This window comes from Diadema antillarum, unplaced genomic scaffold, assembly GCF_040938485.1.
Source record: "Diadema antillarum isolate AM-2024a unplaced genomic scaffold, OU_Dant_1.0 seq00000705_RagTag, whole genome shotgun sequence".
Lineage (NCBI taxonomy): Eukaryota > Metazoa > Echinodermata > Echinoidea > Diadematoida > Diadematidae > Diadema > Diadema antillarum.
The window spans coordinates 184399-200751 of record NW_027271610.1 but is presented as its reverse complement, the minus strand read 5'-3'; the positions used below and the strand labels follow the sequence as shown (position 1 = coordinate 200751).

At 37.5% G+C, this 16353-nt stretch overlaps 1 protein-coding gene across 1 annotated transcript; it reads right to left on the bottom strand.

Moving 5' to 3' along the window:
* Positions 1 to 1000: 1000 nt before the first annotated feature.
* LOC139737799 (mitochondrial import inner membrane translocase subunit Tim23-like) lies at positions 1001 to 12526 on the bottom strand. The gene is made up of 7 exons (XM_071648476.1): positions 12400 to 12526; positions 8511 to 8575; positions 7957 to 8050; positions 7359 to 7440; positions 6338 to 6396; positions 5393 to 5503; positions 1001 to 3489 (listed from the first exon to the last, which is right to left on the bottom strand). Exons 1-7 carry the CDS (start codon positions 12482 to 12484, stop codon positions 3368 to 3370), a joined length of 618 nt encoding a protein of 205 aa, XP_071504577.1. The 5' UTR covers positions 12485 to 12526; the 3' UTR covers positions 1001 to 3367.
* Between the last annotated feature and the right edge of the window lie 3827 nt (positions 12527 to 16353).

Here is a 16353-nt window from a genome sequence, read left to right as displayed (position 1 = left end):
GTCAATTCTAACTTGCATAATCAAGAATCCTTTAAAAAGAACTATTATAAGAAATATGCATCAACATAAGAAAATGGCTCTAATGAAAAATAATCTTACTTCTATCATTCGAAACACTGATATTGATAAGAAACCACAACAAAAAGATTCAGGGCCAAACCACAGAAATACAAGTATGGTTTCTTGGACCTATCTGGTGAAATGGCATGAAAAAACAAAACAAAACAACCAACCTCCCTCCCTCTCCCCCTCCAAAAAAAAAAAAAAAAACCCAAAACCCCACCAATACTGAGAATCTCCTAGATTCAACAAAATTCTACATTACCATATCTATACATGACACACACACACAGACACACACACACACACACAGACACACAGACAAACATTCTTGTAAGATGCTTCAACCGTCGAAATGATGATTTGCTCAAGGCAACTGGGAATACTCCATTATTTCTGAAAAACACAGACTAATTGAAATGAAAAAAAAACCCAACCAACTTTAGTATCTAAAGTCTGTTCAGCTAGTTAAAAATTAGGCTTCATGTAGAGTACAGGTGCATACACAATAATCAAGGATATGTAAAGAAAATTTAAAGCTTCCTCATTTGAAAAGTGTAAAGTACCATTTGTTTAATGCAGGCACTAAATAATTTTATGTCAAACAGACGGAGCAATAATACCCTCAAGGTACCCAAAGGACCTGAAGAGGGCGCTCTTTCATTTGTCTTACCTACATTCGTGTAGTTTACTCTGAACAAGTGGGCTTGCACAGTGCAAAATGTATCCCTAGTTGCCAAAAGTAAAACTCCCCACCATCCCTGATTGAAGCTGTATATGAGAACATACACAAGGGCAAAATACATTGAGAAGAGGGCTGAAACACAAGAAAACATAAGAATTAACATCATTTAATATAATCTGTCAGTTGTTTAGCAGACCTGATAGAAATACTTATGCTGAATATGTGAAAATTTCACACGGTCAATCGACTGGTAGGATGGGGCTTGTACATTAACATTGATTAGAAAACACCAACAATTTTGTAGATGATCTCTCCTCGTCTACCTGATCACAAAGTTCTATTAGAATTATGATGCCACAGTATTACCCATTTTTCAATCAAGTCCAATGATGTATGAATACATCTTCAAAGATGAGCCGTCCGACTACCGATTTTCAGCAAGAAGACTAAATATACGCAAACACGACTTGGACAGAACGATGGCATATACCTGGTAATAACGTTTTTTAATTCGGTGTTACTTATAACTTCCATGTTATAAAAATAACCAACTATGTTTGGCATATACCCATTTATTTCCCCTCCATACTATGGTCTAGTTCCACTCATTAAAAAACAAAACAAAACAAAACAAAAATCTATGAGTGGTTGATAGCCAAACAACCTTATGATTGAAGTTATTCCCACCAACTGTAACTTTTATATCTGTCCCTCTTTTTTGTTGTGTGTGTGTGTGTCCAGAAGTCTCATTAGCTGTTGCTACATGAGGCAAGTGCATGCACATATACCTTGGGCAAGTTTCATGCCTGTTGTGGACAAGTTTTGTAAAAGGAAGCACGCACCTCGTTTAAGTAAATTTTGTAAACTGATGCGGTTTCTTCTCCTTACTTTCAAGCCAGTCAAGAGGTAAAAAATATATCAGCTTCTCGAAGATACATCGTAAGTCCCTCAGATATAAACAGGGGGGAAAAAATTGGACGAAATCACCTCCCACGAGATGCAAACTCCATGGCACTGTACCAAACAAAATATTACTACATATTATTGTAATAAATTATATTTATTTTTGGTCAGTTTCCCTCTGTTTGCATTTGAACAAAATATTAAACAGATTCTTGATAGGGTATTAGCAGTAGAAGCACACATGCAAACTAGCTGGGAAATGCATAAGCATAAGATACAGAGTAATGACATACACATAAATCTGGCTTACAGCCAGATGTTGCATTTGGCTTCGTAAGGTATTCTGTTGGTATGGGAAAAAAATCTATATTAGTTAATTACCGTCTTTTCACACATCAATAGTTCTTCTAAGTTGCAGATGAAGTGCTGCATACAAGTGCAGAAAATCTCATTGACCCGAATTCAAAAAGGTGGTACAATAGACACCATGGTTTAAACCATGGCTTACACAAATTTTTTCTGTGTAAATACGATTGACAGATTGCGTACGCCAGCACACGTCCAGTAGCAAACGCGCATGTCAAAGGTACGCCTATTTCACACTTATTTTAGACCATGGTCTAAATTTGTACCATGGTCTAAGTTTAAACCAGTGTTGTGAATTCGGGCCATTAAGTTTAAAGAGGAATTCTAGTCCAGTCATAATTAGTCTGATAGTACAACGGTAAATAACTTTGATCAAACTCAGATGAAAAATAAGGAAGTAATGAAATTATGAAGTTTCCCTTATCAGGTATTTCTGCAGAACAGTTCTGGTACAGTTTATATGAATATGCAAATGAGTGAGCTAATGATCTCATCATCTCACAATTTTCCATTGATTGTGAAAAAAAAAGAAGAATTTTTCTGTTATTTAAGTGTAAACTATGACGTCTTATTCCTGGCTAAATAACTTCAGAAAAATGATCAGTTAGACATACAAGGATTTGAGACTGGGGTGTAATTGTGTTTGAATAAAAAACTGGAAACTAAACAATTTTATGTACAAAATATGTGGCAAGTTGTGAGGGGATGACATCAACACCATGTGCACATTCGTAATGACTGTTCAACAAGTGTTTCCTGAAAAATTAGCAAAACATAAAAATGTCATAACTTTCTTATTTTCCATCCAATTTCGATCAAATCTTCATTGCTGTGCTGAGAAAGATTTTCCTCTTTCTATTCAAACTAATTTAACTGCACTGGAGTTCCCCTTTGATATTACCATAAAGATTTTGAACTCAAAAAGATAAGAGAGAAGGGCAAAGGAGATAGTTCCCTGAATGATTCAGATGAGAGTATATTGGGGGAAATTGTCTGAAAAAACATTTTTGTAGAGAATTTACAAGGACATAAATAAATGACAACATTAATGCAACAGGTTGCCATAATAATCAAGTGAGACACATCCCACCTATTCCATTTTTCTCCTATTTTCACAGCCTTTGAACATTCAGTGGTCAGCTTCAGTATCAAACTAACATGGTTAAAAATAACCTTAATATATTCCTTTCATGGCAATGTCCAGTCTTGCAGTCCACTGAAGAACAATCCTTTCTGCCCGCGAATCCGGCTGCACATTTGTAGCAAGCATTACAGTAATGTCCATGGCACACACAGAAAGCTGTCAGTCTCCCAAAGATTTCACGGTATCATCGACAAACCATCTAAGGGGGGCTAGTACTGGGTCTGTTCCACTCCAATCATGGCCCTCACCTTGTCCTTGTTGTGGTAAAGACACCATAACGAAGAGAGGCCAAACCCCACTGCCCCTGCTCTCGCCATGGTCTTGAGGCCCGCTGGGAAGACAGAAACAGAAAAGGGAGGAAAGTGTAAATACTGTACATGCTGAATATTTCGCGAGTCAGGTGCAATTCGTGAAATTGAAGGACAAGTCCACCTTCATATAGATAAGGATTGAGAGAATGCAGCAATATTAGTAGAACACATCAGTGAAATTTTGAGGAATATCGGACAATCCGTTCAAAAGATATGATTTCTTTAAGTATCTGCGCAGTCACTGCTGGATGAGAAGACTACTACAGCGTATGATGTCACATGCGTACAACGACATAAGAAAAATAAAAAGAGAATTTCACAGAACTCTACTTTTTTTAATAAAGTGCCCATTTCTTCGACTTGTTACTGATGTATGTTAAGGATAATATTATTCCCCCGCCTTCTGAAAGAGAGAAATCGAGTGTACTTTTGTTATGCGAGAAAAATGGAAATAAGTTGAGCTTTCTTTATTCTTTCTTTATATCGTTGTACACATGTGACATCACAAGCTCTAGTAGTCTTTTCATCCAGCCTTGACTGAGCAGAAACTTCAAAATTCATAACTTTTGAACGGATTGTCCGATTTTCCCCAAATATGTTGAACTTTCTTTATTCTTTCTTTATATCGATGTACACATGTGACATCACGAGCTATAATAGTTTTTTCATCCAGCCTTGACTGAGCAGAAACGCCAAAAATTCATAACTTTTGAACGGATTGTCCGATTTTCCCCAAACTCTCACTGATGTGTTCTACTACTGTTGCTCAATTCACTCAACCCACATGTCTATGAAGGTGAACTTGTCCTTTAAAGCACACAAGAAAACAATAACTCTGATTCCGATATGAATGTGACGCACACATATATATTTCTCCGTTCAGTACAGAAGTCCACAATCGCGAATCTAACCACTTGCGAAATCGTTGGAAGTCCTGATTCACGAAAATTTAGATTTGCTAAATATATGGCGTGTACAGTATACGTAGCATTACACTGAAACTCGTATCAGTCAGTATCTCATTAAACAAGAGCTTGGTATGATCTGGCTGCATATTTATTTCATTCATTCACATGGCCCAATATGCTACGTGATACCGTTTGCAGACCACTGCTAATCACCCCGAGGCAAAACACAAGGGTTGGCATCATTATTGCACATCTTCCAGGATGTGTTTGGTCTGGGCCTATCTACTGAGCCTGCTCTCTGCAATGAGGAGTGATGTAGAATCAGTTACATGCCCAAGTTGTGCCTCACTCAGGCAAGAGACCTACTGTATTTGCTCGTTTGTTCATTTGTTCTTTGTTTGTTGTTGTTTTTGTTTTTTTGTCATATCCTATGGTTGGAGTGCTTCCCTCTTTAAAGAGGGAACACATAGTAACACACAAACAAAGGTAAGCAATGCCCAAACCTAACATACTATCTATTCCATCTTGCATCATCTCATCGCCCCATGGCTTGGCGATTGCCAATATTGCATTCTTTACTCGACCGTCTCTCTCAAACAAGTGAAAATCCAACTCCTCTCTCTCTCTCTCTCTCAAAGAGGAAGTACATTCTGGAGGTAACCTGGCTAATTGATTACAAGCATACAATTTTCCATCTCCATCAATAATTTGCAAGCCCATTAGGTCTCGTGCATTCCAAATTGACATGAATAGTGGGGAACAGAGTGAAGGAAGATATGCTTGCCGAAGATGGGACCAGATATCAGAGATCTGGCTTTATACCAAGAACCCCTTTCTATCAAGGGATGCTTTCTCCTGAAAGAAACTAGAGTCACTGCAATCACAAATGGCAATTTTATTGGAGACCAAAAAAAAAGGTGAGCAAGATATATGTATAATGCTACGGATGCATCCCGATTCTTCAGCATGACCACAAACAGACATTCCCACCCCCACCCCCTCCCGCCAATCTTACCGGATGATTTGTAGAGGAGGCCGGTCAGAGTCGCTGCACCGATGGTGTTGACTTCATCGTCAGTGCCTCTACTCCACGACAGGCCAACGCCGAGAATACTGTACATCAGAGCTGCGGACACAATGATGAAACAGAGAATCTTGTCGTCAGTCTTTTAAATCGCTCCCCCTGGAATTTTCACGGATATGCCTCATGTTTTCCTTGCGTCAGGAATACATGTACCTACGGTTACCTTTGCCTTTCATGTTTTTATTCTGATGGAATATGAATTTCACTCATTGAGCCATTTGGTCAAAAAGAAAAAGTACACCATATGCATCCTCATGACCAAGACATGAAAAAAAAAAACTTTGTTTAAAAGAAGGTGTAGAGTCAAAATGCCATTTCAAAATCACAAGGAATTTCAGCATTGGTGTGAAATTCACAAAATTCAGCCACAAAGAATGGTAATTTGCCACAAATTGGGTCTCTTTCAATATGTTTAATTAAGAGATAAGGGTCTCCAATAGAAAACTTTAATACTAAAAAAAAAAAGTCAGATTTTCTTCAAGCCCCTGCAGTTTATGGGAGCAAGACAAAGAATAAACACATCTTAAAGCTTCTCTGTTATCAAATAAGAATTTCACCAATGCCATCACTAATAAATGTGATCATACAAGTTTAGGACATTAACAAACAAGCAACAGATCCTAAAATGCCAATGCTGAATATTCAGTGGACAAAAATAACTGCATGCAAACTTGCTCAGCACACACACTCAAAATCAAGGATGGCAATATTCTGTAAGTTTGACCTAGTCTGCAGAGAAAAAATTGTAGCTTAACTTGTGCTGCATCATGTTACAGATGATACACAGGTATTTGCATAATCAAACAACTCTGGATGTCTCAAGAAATACTGTGCTGCAACACACCCACACTCCAGCACTTGACATATATTTCTTACCGACAACACCTATTGCGTTTGCTGAGGAGGCCCCTTGTTTCGTAACCAATGTGATCATCCTGAAAGAAGAGAGGCAATACGTTGAAAATTGTTGAATTTGCATCACTGTTTTGGCGTAACTTAGATGCTCGTAGTATTTACATCTGTATCAACTGAAATAGTGGATCAGCTACCACATGTTTTAGTTGTAAGAAAACAAAACTAAAATACACTGGCAACAATTTCACTCAATGTAAATCCATGCTCACAGATTTCAACAGAAGGCGTAATACAAGATGAAAAATTCCACTGAGATACAGCAAGGCCCTACACTAGCTTTTTCTTTTGGTTGCCTAACAATGAAATTTGGTAGCCCAATTGGACCACTAACACATCTTTTCTAAAGAAAAAAGATGGTGGCCTGGCATCTATTTCTGGTGGCCCCTGGACATCGGGTCACTGCTAATGTTGGGCCCTTTGATACAGTAAGCCTGTTCTTCCAACGCCACCAGTCCAGCAATACTTGGCAGCTTTATGTTGTGATCCTCTTTTCAGGATTGCACCAATCACTGTCAAGTTTGTCTTTCAGTCAGAAATTTTCTGCATAGACAGCAACAAACATTTCATGCTCATTGAATTCAAGGCACTAAAGGCACTTCTATATTTAGAACCAGAAACTACGGGCAGCAAACAATGAAAAGGAAACATCCTTGCAATTTTCTGGAAGGACAGTGCATTGACTTTCATCTGTACCATTTCACTATTTCCTACGCTTAAGTATATCAAACATAATATGACACTTTGATCCTGATTTTGATTTTTTTTTTTTTTGCAATTACACGATGTATTTGCCCCCAGGATAGATGTCTCCTTTCACTCTGACATGTGACTTATTCAATCAAAATGTCGAGATCATCAAAAATGAAAGAAAGTAAAACACTGCATGAGGGAAAGATTGTCATTACTCATTCTGGAAACGTCTAAGCGCCTGGCTCCATTGAAACCAGAGTTTACCGCACCTTAGAATGGCTGGTCAACTTACTGTGACATTCGTACTCTTCCTGCAAGTTCTCTTGTTTCAGGCCCTGAAATTCTCAGGCCATTGAGTGCCCCATATATTGCACCTGTTGGGAAAAGGTTAAGATCCAGACATGGGTATTGTATCATACTCTGCATTCTTTACTCCCTACATTTATGCAATGTGCATATGATAGCAACAAAACTTCCAGAGAATTAACCCTCAATTGAGGAAATCATGATGAAAATTATTGTGGTTTTCCAAAGCGGCATAGCATTTGGACCAGAAAGCAAAGCACAAACCAAATAAACCAAATTCAGCAAAACAGACACATCAAGCATTTGTTTGTTTGTTTGCTTGTTGTTGTTGTTTTTTTTTGTACTCTTGAGCACTGTTCTAATATATATGAGAAGAGAAGGTTACCAGTATGTATTTTTTTATCAAATAACAAAATTCATCACCATCAACACCAGCCTTACCATCAACACCATCATCACTATTAACAACATCGTCATCATTATCACCATCACCACAACCAGCACCATCAACAACAACATCATCATCATCATCATCATCATCATCATCATCATCATCATCTCACTACTACCAGATATGCACTAACCTGCCATACAGGAACCACCGATCTGTGAGAAGGCCAACTCCAGCCTCCCTCTCGTCCTGTTCTGACCATTTGGAATGATGAACTGCGAATCTCCCTGAATGATTAGAAATGAAAGAAACATTTCAGACTTCTTTGGCTTTCTTAACAAATTTGAGGTAGTAGGTACAAATTCAGCGGGTGTGATTTTAAAGCAGAAATCTATACTCAAGCTGCTAAAGTTGTGGAAATGGAGGGGGGGGGGGTGGTGGATACTGACATACAGTAGAAAAGCAAACTCCCTTTGAAACACTGAAAACAGAACCTAGCTCACAGCTAGTCCAATGCCGATCTACCAATTACAAAGCAGCAACAGTAGGATCTTGACGAATGTAGCATTCAACTCGGGTAACAACAAGTCAAATTTCCCCACTTTTCCTTGTTTACTGGCATTACATTTCAACAAATATCCTCCTAGCATTAGACACTGTAAATGTACAATATAATCATACTGTACACTAGACGGGTTTGGAGGAAATTCATGATAAGATGGCTAAGTCTGTTTGCAGCTGACTCACCTGGTTCAGGTATATTGGATCCACATTCAGAAATGGTGACAGAGATCCTCCAGTACCAGCAGTGACTGTAGAAGAGATAACAGGAATTAACAAGGTAACGACATATTATTTTGTATAAAACACACACACAAACTACTGCATGCCCATACAACATTGCATTTCAACAGGTTTTTCTTTCTGCAAATTTTGCAAGTCTGGTGCTCTTTGTGAATTTATCAACACACAAAAATATTAACTCTGATCCAAACAGGAATGCAATGTGTGCACGCACCTTTCTCTATTCATCACTGTACTGTCCGGGGGTAGCAGGGTGGGACTTTAAATCACAAGTGACATTATACTTGTTGTACTGTTGGGTCTATTTTGTACTGTCCCCACAATTGTGTTTAAAAGAAATCTATTCAAATTTTACAAGACATGACAAATGCAATATAACAAGATATGGGACAGATGGACAGTCAGAACACACACACAGAAAAAAAAAACCTAGAGTAAGTGAGAAGCACTCTGAGAGCACAAACCTTTACCCAGCAGCTCTTTTCATCACTGATCTTGTTCTTCCATAGAGATCAATGATTTCCACCCTTACGTACATTGTATGCATGCTGAATATTGCCCAATTTCCCGATATAGAAGCCTTCTGTTATTTGTCATCAACTTCCAGCTGCGTAACACGCCTCGCCCTAGCAGAAACTAGAGCATGCACTTTGGTGTGCGTATGCATGGTGTGCGTATGCACACTTCAAAAAATGTTCAGCTTGAACTCCAAAGTTCATTGACCCTGTCTGCCAAAATAGCAAATCCTTCATAAAATCCATAAAAATTTGCAGATCACTCCCCAAATTTAAATTGTTCCTTGTGTCATTTTCAACCTTTCCTGTAAGTTTCATCCAAATCTGTTTACAACGTTTTGAGTTATTTTGTGCACAGACAAACAAACAAACAAAAATGCTGATGAAAACATAAGCTCCTCCCTTGGTGGAGGTAACTACACGTAGAGGTAGAGAAGCACTCTGAGAGTGCAGACCTCTGCCAAGCAGCTCATTTCCACCACTGATCTTGTTCTTCCATAGAGATCAGTGATTGCACCATGCATGCTGAAAATCACCCAATTACAAGTTGTACCCAAAATAGAAGTCTTTTGTTACATCATCAGCTTCTAGCAGTGCAGCGCCTTGCGCGAGCAAAGCACATACTTTCATGCATGTATTTGTATGCAAACCTCAAAAGTGCGTAACGTCATTGACCTTTAATACCTGCAAAAATCAAATATCCTTCATATAAATCCACAAAAATTCCTAGACCACTATCAAATCTAATCATCTGTTCCTTGTGTCATTCTCCACCTTTCCTGCAAGTTTCATTCAAATCCATTCGAAACTTTTTGAGTTATTTTGCACACAGACATGCTAACAAACAAACAAGCGCCGAAGTCCAAAAAGAAAACATAAGTTAGAGTCACTAGATCTAGACTGTCGTAGACACTCAAAACGTCTCTACCTCCGGCCTCCTTCCTTGGCGGAGGTAATGAAAAGATACATTGTGAGATCTTGCATATAATTCAGGTTTAGAATCTACTTGAACTTAAAGTAAACTTAAAATTGTAAACTTAGTTTGAATACATATTCCAGTGCATAATCATACTGTTTGTATGAAGGCCATAAAATTAATGCATGGCAATGCCACTGCACTGGCAATGGTAACCCCGGCGCGGGGCGCATAACCAGTATCAAACAACGGTTGCTGGTGCGGTTTAGGCAATGGTGTAGACAGAAAGATCCATCTGTCCGGAGGAGTCTTTTACTTTTTTGACGTTATCGGCATCGCTCTCCTCCGTGTATAAGGAGGGGATCCGTGAAGCCAGACGCAGTCTCCGCGGAACATTTCCCCGACGACCAGATACAGACCAATCTTTCGGTCAAGCAATGGTGGTACAAAGCACTTTTTCTGTACTTAAACAGGTCTTGTGTCATGACATTGCATTGCAATTATCACTAACACTTCAACAGTGTTACATAGATAGGGCCTTCGGCTAAATCATGATATCGGTCCCCTCTTAATCTGCGAGTGCGTCTTCACTACAATATGTGCAAAGTCTATTATAATATTATATGGAGGTAGAAAGCAGTCATCACCTTAGCCTGACCGCTGTGCTTTGCACAGCAGTCTGACATATACTAGTGTTTAAACGTTGTAAACGACCATCGCTTTTGACGGCAAAATCACATAAAATGTCTTTTAATTTGCTTGATTTTAACAGTAAGATGATTTTTACCACTCACCTACATTGTATTTTGCTGATGGTTAGTTGAATTTGGTGTTTTGTTGGTATCCAGAACTTATTGCTGAATTTTTCGGAGTACCGGTAGATTGTGCGATGATTCACAAAATCAACGAACTACCAAGAACGCTCAACCGGAAGTACCGTGCCGTGGTAACATTTTACGTACACCCGTGCGTTTTGTGTGTTACGTAAAGCTCGTCGTCTGCTACGTACATGTACATGTATTTCCGCGCGTGCTGCTCTCATGATTTGACCTTTGCATGGGTCACTTCGGCTCCGACAAGGTCATATGAACTTTTCCGACTCGCTACGTTGTAGTATACGAGTGATTGCCATTCAAATAACACGCAGAAGATGAGGAGTGAAGCAATACGGACGCTGTTTACAGACCTGATTTTAATCACGGATTTCGGTGGGTTTTTGATGTAATTTTAAAAAAAATCGCATAGAACCTACCGATTAGATTGAATATTATCATTATGGACTAGATCTATTCTATGGGGATTCCTTATATTTTAGTTTTCTAGAATAAATAAAGATATTCATGAAGGAAACGTACACCCACCGCTGAAAATGACAAAATCTACAAGAGGGTAAACGTGAAGCCGGGCTGCGTGTACTGACCGACCGCGTAGTTTACTACTAGTTATCATCATCGACATCGGCTCTTAAAGGACAAGTTCACCTTCATTAACATAAGGATTGAGAGAATGTAGCAATATTAGTAGAACACATCATTGAAAGTTTGACGAAAATCGGACAATCCGTTCAAAAGTTATGAATTTTTGAAGTTTTTGTGCAGTAACCGCTGGATGAGAAGACTACTGCAGTGTGTGAATAACTTAGATGTCACATGCGTACAACAATGTAAGGAAAATATAAAGAGAATTTCACAAAATTTCATCTTTTGAAAAAAGTACACATTCCCCCGACTCGTTACCGACAAATGTTATGGGTAATATTATTCCCCCTGCCTTTAGAAAGAGGCAAGTCAAGTGCTCTTTTATTATGCGAAAAAAGTGAAAATATGTTGAATTTTCTTTACATTTTCTTTATACTGTTGTACGTATATGACTCACAAGCTGTAGTAGTCTCCTCATCCAGCGGTTCCAACACAAAAAATTTAAAAATTCATAACTTTTGCATCGATTGTCCAATTTTCCTCAAACGTTCACTGATGTGTTCTACTAATATTGCTGCATTCTCTCAATCCTTATGTTTATGAAGGTGAACTTGTCCTTTAAATGAATGGCAGTGAATCTGAATGGAGTGGTGGACGATTTCAGGATAATGCCAGGTCTTCTAGCTCTAGTGTAGTAGAAAATATGTCTACTTTTCTAGATCTATCGATACTTTACTATCAGCCCACTTGAATAGTAAATTTTATCTACTGATGACTCCAGTCTACGTACGGATGAAGACATACGAGTAGCTACATCGACATATTCCGTGGAGGAGTGCAGTGCAGTGCTAACGTTGGTTGTATGTGACTTGTGTAGTGGCTTTGCTTTGGAACACAAAATTAGATCAGGTTTAGAACTACAATGTAGATCAGGATGTCTGAAAAATGTCTCTTGAGTGTCAAAGTGGAAGAAGGTATCTTACCTGGGACTTGCAAAGATGGGTCGCTGCTAGAATATGCCCCATACGAGCCAAAGAGGCCAGATGATGGAAATGAATTTTGATCCATTTGGGCCGCAATCGGCGTAAGAATTACTAAAACTAAACTCGCACTTCGCCGGCTGGGTATAACACAACGTGAAAAGCAGGGACTGGGAACGTGACATAGCACATGCACGATACTGGAGTGGATTATGTTATAGAATGCATGAGCTAGGTCGTGTTACGCAAATCTTAGTCGGCATTTGGTCGGCATGTAATAGCTGGTCTGAAATTCAGACCAAAGTAAGTAAAGTGCTTAAGAAATTATGATCATCATTCTAATTCTTGCAGACACACCAAAATATATACCTTTTATTGTGTTTTGAGCACCAATTTCTATATCTTAAGGTACATTAGACCTCAGAAAGATGAAATTAAGACATAAGTTAGTGCAAATACCCGACTAGCTAACTGAATTTTGAAACTAATACAAGGATTAAAGAAAAAACTGAAGTTAGCTACCAACCTCGAATGTGCATGACTTGCATCATCTCTTGACTGCGACAACCTACTGTCGTACACCTCCACAGTGCTAGCCTTGCAAGACAAACAGGAGATGTATGATTGTCTTTGGATAGAATGATGACATATATTAATTCAATCACTGTTCTGCAACTTTCATGGGCCATACAAAGGAGTACATAAGGTGTCACCACTTTGGGCCCCACCCCCGACTTTTTTTTTAAACCCCGGAATTCGTTTCATTTCCATTTTTACATTGCATTGTTGTTTACATATTGACACATAATATTACAGTATCAGCATGTATTGACAGAATATACGGTACTCATACAAACGGAAATGGGGTGACCCAACTAAAAGCATAGCGTGTAAAATTTGTAGGTCACCATGACGAGTAATATTCATTATTATGTACAGAGTAATTGAGAACATAACATATGAGGAGTTTGTTCGCAAAAACCGATAAGTCCATATTTGCCAAATGGAGATGTATATTTGCGATTAAAGGTCAAGAAAAATAGAGAGAATAATAAGAAAATTTTTACTTCTTTTGACCATAACTTCAAAAAGAGACCAATATATCATTTAAAAGGTATTATTTTGTACTTTATGAGAGAGACCATACTTCAAAATCTTCAAAAATGGACTTATCGGTTTTTGCGAACAAACTCTTCATATATGCAGACTCCTGGAAGTCCCGGAACATATCTACATAACTTGATATTTACATCTTAAAGGTAGTAAACATGAATGAGAAAGAGAGGGAGAGAACGAGAGAACGAGAGAAATAGAGGAAATAAAGTGAGAACCGAAGGGGGTAGAGAGGGGGAAGAAAAAGAAAGAAAGAAAGAAAGAAAGAAAGAAAGAGAAAAAATAATCAGTGGAATTAAAATGAAAAGGAATTCCACATGAATAATATACCATGTAAAAATTAATATAAGATTACAGGGTAAAAATGTCCAGATATCTGGTATATGATTATAAAAACTAGTTTATACATCGTAACATATTTACTCAGAAGACTTAGTTTTAATTTGTATATATTTGAATGTTTTGAGGCTTGTGGTTTGTTGAAGAGAATAGGCTAAAGAATTCCAATATTTTGGTCCAGCGAAAGCAAGTTTAATGTATTGTGTTTAAAGTTGGTTCTATAATGGATGGCAGGTGGTAAGAAGAAGACTGCCGAGTGCAGTAATTGTGCACTTATTCATTCATTACAAAAAGTGACGAAATAACCTGTGGAAATTCAGAATTCTCCGAGCTGTATACATAATGGATCCTAGATTTATAAAATATATATCCTGTACTTTTAGAAATTTTAGAAATTTATTTTTAATAGAAGAGTTCATTAGTGTGAGAACGTGATGTTGCACCAGAAATAATTTTCACTGCCCGTTTTTGGAGTGATAATAATTTATCCAAGTATAATTTTGCTGAGTTTCCCCAGGCAAGAACGCGTTAATTGAGATAGGGTATAGTAAGGGTTGAGTATGTTATATTCTATTATATTCTTTGGAATATATAGATTTTATATTATTGATAACGCCAACATTTCTAGAAAGAAGTTTACTTAAATAGCATATATGCATTCTCCAATTCAATTTGTCATCTATATGTAGGCTAAGAAATTTTGTATTCGTGACTTTGTCTATTTGCACATTAATAAAGAGCATATGGCCTGGTAAAGATGATAATGAATTGCTAAATAGCATGTAGTTGGTTTTCAAAAGATTTAAATATAACATGTTTGCATGGATCCATGTAACTACAGATTTCAGTACTGAATTTATAATCTTCAGTAGCTGGTGTGGATTTTTGTGAGAGAAGAAAATACTAGAATCGTCGGCAAATAATATGAAAGAAAGAAGTTGTGACAATTTGGGGAAATCGTTTATATACAAAATAAAACGTAGGGGACCAAGCAGTGACCCATGTGGAACACCACAAGAAATAGATCGCAAAGTAGACTCCGCACCACTTAAAGAAACAAATTGATTTCTATTAGTTAGGTAACTTCTAAACCATTCCAAAGCCTTTCCCCTGATTCCATAATAGGATAGTTTGTACAATAAAATATTATGATAAATGGTATCAAAAGCTTTAGAATAGTCTAAAATATACCTACAATATGTAAGTTCTTCTCAATTGCCGAGGCAACCTTATCAATAAAATGTAGTATCGCATGTGATGTTGTATATGCTTTTCACGAAAGCCAAATTGTACAATTAATATTTCACATGACTTGAAAAATTTGATCAAACGAACATAAATGAGCTTTTCAAGGATTTTGGAAAAGGTTGTGAGCAAAGAAATAGGGCGGTAGTTACCTACTTCTTGAGGATCCCCTTTCTTGAAGATAGGTCGACATACTACTTTTGCAATTTTCATATTTTGTGGTACATCACCGTTAAAAATAGATAAATTGAATACGTGAGTGAGAGGTTTCACGAAAAATACAGCGACTTTCTTCACTAGTTTGTTTGTGAGGCCATCACATATGTCATCCTGGGGACTTGTTTGTCTTGAAGTTACTAATAATATCAATTACCTCCTCTTCCGTAACTGGAATAAAAAAAACATGTTTCAGAATTCGGACTTTCTAAAAAGTCAAAAAAAAATTCGTTGTGGTGTTTGGAACATTTTCTGACAACCTTTTCCCTACATTCAGAAAATATTCATTGAATGATTCGCTAGTAATTAATTTGTCTCCAGTTTGGTGACCATTAATCGTAAGTTTTGTTGGTCCTGTGAGTTGAACTTTCCACTTGAGTTCCTTTCATGTCATTAGATGTATAGCTTTGAATTGGTTACAAAAAACCTCTTTCTTTGCACTGTGCAAAGTAGTAGTAAGAATATTCCTATATCGGGTATACTTTTGCTTTGATTCTGGTGTTTTTTATACTTATATTGATTAAAAAACCCTTATTTTTCTTATTTATTGATTTCAATAATGAACGTGTAATCCAAGGCATGCGAGGAGTTTTCTTAGAGTTACAGGATTTTTTGTGAATCGAAAATGATATCATAAAAATCAAGAAATTTAAGGAGTCTAGAATAAACAACTTTTTCTAACAATTTTGAAAACGATGACAACAATGAAATTGGTCTATAATTACGAATATCTTCCTTATTACCTTTCTTAAAGATTGGGATTACTTTGGCAATTTTCATTCGTAATGGAACAACACCACTACTTAATGACAAATTGAAAATATAAGTTAAAGGTTCAACAATATTCTCATTTATATTTTTTTCAAAATGACGTTATCAATACGATCAGGGGGTCCCGAGCTTCTTTTACTTTCCAAACTCATCAACATGCTTGATTCTTCAAGAGGACTGTGTGTGTTTGGAAGAAGCGCAATCCGAGAGAGTGAGAGAGCGGGGGGGGGGGGGGGGGGAACTAGCTGATGAGGCGACTGTGCCATCCCGCAC